This window comes from Penaeus chinensis, chromosome 10 (assembly GCF_019202785.1).
Source record: "Penaeus chinensis breed Huanghai No. 1 chromosome 10, ASM1920278v2, whole genome shotgun sequence".
NCBI lineage: Eukaryota > Metazoa > Arthropoda > Malacostraca > Decapoda > Penaeidae > Penaeus > Penaeus chinensis.
Genome location: NC_061828.1, coordinates 3,349,250 through 3,354,249, shown reverse-complemented (window position 1 = coordinate 3,354,249; position 5,000 = coordinate 3,349,250). Strand labels below are relative to the sequence as shown.

Sequence of the window (5,000 nt, the reverse complement as noted above, 5' to 3'; positions counted from 1 at the left end):
CAGGGATTTTTGTTGCTGTTGTTGTTGTTGTTGTTGTTTTTACGTGATGTTATGACGGGCATCATTAGCTCCATAAATCAAGTTGCAAAAGGAAAGGGTTAGATTCGAGACATCATTGTGATAAAAGAAAACATATATATATATATAAGAAAATGCATAGGGTTGGAAGGCGGGATTCGAAACATCATTGTGATAAAAGATAAGATATATAAGAAAAAAAATTATAATTTAAGGGTCGGCTTCGAGACAAAATTTGGATAAACGATGAAAGATATGCGAAAAAACGTAGATTGGAGAATTGGTTTCAATATGCAATTGTGATAAAAGATAGAGGATAAAATAAACGTTGATTTCGAGACATTGTTATGATAAAGATAAAAAATATTTTTTTAAAATTGTAAGATAGGGAGAGTTAGTTTAGAGATACAATTTAGATAAAATAGACGAGAAATAAAACATACAAAAGAGTAGAATAAAGGTTTGGTTTCAAAACAAAATGCTATTTCAAGATAGGAAATATATAGGAGAAATAGTAGCTGGAGGGGTGGTTTCGGGATATAATTATGATGAAAAATAAAAGATTTATAAAAAAAACGTAACTTTCGAGACGTCGTTATGGTAGAATATATATTAAGTATATATATATATATATATATATATATATATATATATATATTTATATATATATATATATATATATATATATATATATATATATATATATATATAAAAGTATATATATATAAAAGTATATATATATATATATATATATATATATATAAAAGTATATATATAAAAGTATGTATGTATGTATGCAAGTATGTATGTGTGTATGTATATATAGGATGAGGAACTTAGTTTTGAAACAATTATGATAAACGATAAAAAAGGAATAAAAGGTATATAAGAAAAAAAAAATCCTTCGTTTCGAGACATAATTGTAAAAAAAAACAAAAAAAACATAAATGAAAATAGGATCGGAGGGTTGATTTCCAGACATCATTGTATCAAAAGATAATAAATACATAATTAAACAAAACTAGAATTGGAGGGTTGACATAATTGTGATAAAAAAAATAATACACACACACACACACACACATATATATATATATATATATATATATATATATATATATATATATGTGTGTGTGTGTGTGTGTGTGTGTGTGTGTGTGTGTGTGTGTGTGTGTGTGTATAAGTAGGATTGAATGGTATGTTTCGCGACGTAATTGTAATAAAAGCCTTATATAAAAGAGGCGTAGAAAATCCCAGAGCGACGGGAAATCTCAGCATCTCACCTGAACCACTTCACACGACGTAACAGCATCACCTGAGCAACCCGTAGCGATGCTGCATCTGTGACGGAAGCTGTTAATTACCTGTGACATAGCTGCTAATTACCTCGTTATCTGTGACGGTAGCTGTTGATTACCTCATTATCTTCAAAGGAGGATGGTGGGGGGAGGGGAAGTAGAGAGAGGAGGAGGGAGAGAAGGAGAGAGAGAGAGAAGGAGGAGGAGAGTAGAGAGAGGAGGTGGAAGAGAAGGAGAGAGAGAGAAGGAGGAGGAGAGTAGAGAGAGGAGGAGGGAGAGAAGGAGAGAGAGAGAGAAGGAGGAGGAGAGTAGAGAGAGGAGGAGGGAGAGAAGGAGAGAGAGAGAAGGAGGAGGAGAGTAGAGAGAGGAGGAGGGAGAGAAGGAGAGAGAGAGAGAAGAGGAGGAGAGTAGAGAGAGGAGGAGGGAGAGAAGGAGAGAGAGAGAAGGAGGAGGAGAGTAGAGAGAGGAGGAGGGAGAGAAGGAGAGAGAGAAAAGGAGGAGGAGGAAGAAAAGGTGAGGGGAGGAAAAGAGAGAGAGACGGAGGAGGACAATAGGGAAGGAAGGATAGGAAGAGAATAGACAGATAGATAGGTAGATATGTTGAAATAGGAAAGTGTTTAAGTCTATAGCTGTACATTTTTATTCCAAGATAATATGCAAAATATAAGTCGAATCTCAAAAAAATATATACAATATATACCAAAAAAAAAATTACAAACATAAATGATTATCTATCCTTTGTCTTGTTTACCTCAATCATATTTTTTTTTTCATATTGCTGAAGTCTGAACAACCTCGTGGAAATGCGGGAAACAGGTCTTTTCCTCAACGACCTGAGTATGCACGACCTGAGCAGGGAAATGGTGCTCTCCGGATGGCATCACTGTTCCAGGTGAGTAAGTTGCCACTGAGTGTTTTCTGTGGATTTATTTTTTTTCCTTTGCGATAGTTCTATTCATAGGATATTTTTTGATAATTGTAATATGTGTTTTTTTATAATAGGGACAAGAAATTCAACTTTATTCCCTATTTTTACTTCTATATATAAAAAGAACACAATTTTATCTCTTAACCCCCCTTCCCCCCTACTCCCTTCTTTATCATAATTCTCTCCCATTCCCCGTCATTAATATGTTATTTTCTCCCACTCCCCTCCATCCTCCTCCTCTTCTCTCCCACTCCCCCTCCTTCATCCCCCTCCTCTTCCCTCCCACCCCCCCTCCTTCCATCCTCCTCTTCCCTCCCACTCCCCCACCTTCCTCCTCCTCCTCTTCCCTCCCACTCCCCCTCCTTCCTTCCTCCTCTTCCCTCCCACTCCCTCCTTCCTTCATCACTCTCCCTCCCTCCTTCATCCTCCTCCTATTCCCCCCCACTCCCACCTCCTTCCTTCCTCCTCTTCTCTCCCACTCCCCCTCCTTCCTTCCTCCTCTTCTTCACTCCCACTCCCTTCCATCCTTCCTCACTCTCCCTCCCTCCCCCCCCCAGACTCCAGATCATGTACAACCGCGCCGAGGAGGACTCCAACAAGCTCGAGGACGCCTACATGAAGGTCGAGGAAGCCAAGACGCGGGCGGATGATCTCCTGTACTCTATGTTGCCGCGTCAGGTGGCTGATATCCTCCGCCAGGGGAAAAATCCGCTGGAGACTTGTCAGGTATGTGGGTATGTGGGGTGTGTGGTGGGTATGTGGGGGTATGTGGGGGTATGGGTATGTGGTGGATATGTGGGGGTATGGGGATATGGGGAAAAATCCGCTAGAGACTTGTCAGGTATGTGGGTTGGGGTGTGTGGGGAGTATGTGGGGGGTATGGGGAAAAATCCGCTGGAGACTTGTCAGGTATGTGGGTTGGGGTGTGTGGTGGGTATGTGGGGGTATGGGGGCGCGGGGATATGGAGGTATGGGTATGTAGGGGTATAGGGGCGCGGGGATGACTTGAGACTTATCAGGTATGTGGGTATGGGTATGTAGGGTATGGGGGCGCGGGGATGTGGGGAAAAATCGGATGGAGACTTGTCAGGTATGTGGGTATGGGTATGTGGGGTATGTGTATGTGGTATGTGGTGGTATGGGTATGTGGGTATGTGGAGGTATGGGTATGTGGGGTATGGGTATGTGGGGGTGTGGGGAAAAATCCGCTGGAGACTTGTCAGGTATGTGGGGTAGGGGTATGTGGTGGGAATTTTGGGGTGTGGGGTATGGGTATGTGGGAGTGTGGGCATAGGTATGTTGGGGTATGGGGGCGCGGGGGATGTTGGAAAAAATCCGATGAAGACTTGTCAGGTGTGTGGGTATGTTGTGGGTAGTCGTATGTGGTGTGTATGTCGGTATACTATGGGTATGGTTATGTGGGGGTATGGGTATGTTGGGGTATGAGAGCGATGGGATGTGGGGGAAACCGCTGGGAACTTGTCATGTGTGTGGGTAAGGATATGTGGGCGTAAGTGGGTATGTTATGAGTAAGTAGGTATGTTGTGGGCGGAAAATTCGCTGGACACTTATCAGGTATGTGGGTATGTTAAGGGTATGGGTATGCGAGTATGCTGTGGTAATATTATCGGTATGCAGGTATGTTGTGGGTATCTTATGGATATGTGGGTATGGGTATGCGGGTATGTTGTCGGCATGAGGGCGTGAGGGATGTGGGGATGGGGAAAATTGAAGTCTTGTCAGGTAAATGGGAATGTTGAGGGTAGGGATATGCGGGTATGTTGTGGGTATGGGCATACGGGTATGGGTATGTGGGGATATGGGTTCGCGGGGGATGTAGGAAAAAAAACCGCTGGAGTCTTATCAGGTATGTGGGTATGTTATGAGTAAGTAGCTATGTTGTGGGTATGTCATGGATGTGTGGGTATGCGGGTATGTGGTATGTTGTGGGTATGTATATGTTGGTGTATATGGGCGCGGGGGATTTGGGGAAAATCCGCTTGAAACTTGTCAGGTATGTGGATATGTGGGTATAGGTATGCGGGTATGTTGTGTGTGTGAGTATGTGGGGTGTGGGTATGGGTATGTGGGGATATGGGGCGCGGGGATGTGGAAAATCCGCTAGAGACTTGTCCGGGTATGCGGGTATGTTGAGGATATGGGTATACAGATATGTTGTGGGAAATGGGCATGCGAGTATATTGTGGGTATGGGAATGTGGGTATGTTGTGGGTACCAGTATGTGGGGGGTGTGGGGGCGCGGGGAATCTGGGGAAAATTCCGCTGGAGACTTGTCAGGTATGTGGGTATGGATATGAGGTGGGGATGGGTATGTAGGTATGTTGTGGGTATGTTATGGATATGGGTATGGATGAGTGGGGATATGGGGGCGCGGAGGATATGGGGGGAAAATCCGCTGCAGATTTGTCAGGTATGTGGGTATGTTGGGGTATGGGTATGTGGTGGGTATGGGGTGAGTATGAGGGCGCGGGGAATGTAGGTGGGTATAGGGAAAGGGCTATGTGATGGGTATGGGTATGTTGGAATTGATAACTGGGTATGTGGATATAATGGCATGAGGAACTAGGTATGTTGGTTAAGGGTGTAGGGTGTTATCATTGTGATGATAATGATATTAATTACGATTGTTATAATATTCATGATAATAATGAATAATAATAATAATAATGATAATAATGATAATAATAATAATACTAATAATAATAATGGTATTAATTACGATTATTATAATATTC

The 5,000-nt window shown here is 42.4% G+C and overlaps 1 protein-coding gene across 1 annotated transcript in view; it reads left to right on the top strand.

The window, feature by feature from the left end:
• The window catches only part of LOC125029567 (soluble guanylate cyclase 89Da-like), a 23,259-nt gene that overhangs the window by 5,502 nt on the left and 12,757 nt on the right, over positions 1 to 5,000 (top strand). Inside the window, exons 3-4 of the mRNA XM_047619528.1 lie at positions 2,101 to 2,208; positions 2,802 to 2,970. Coding sequence (XP_047475484.1) covers positions 2,101 to 2,208; positions 2,802 to 2,970 — 277 coding nt within the window. The remainder of the gene's footprint in view (positions 1 to 2,100; positions 2,209 to 2,801; positions 2,971 to 5,000) is intronic.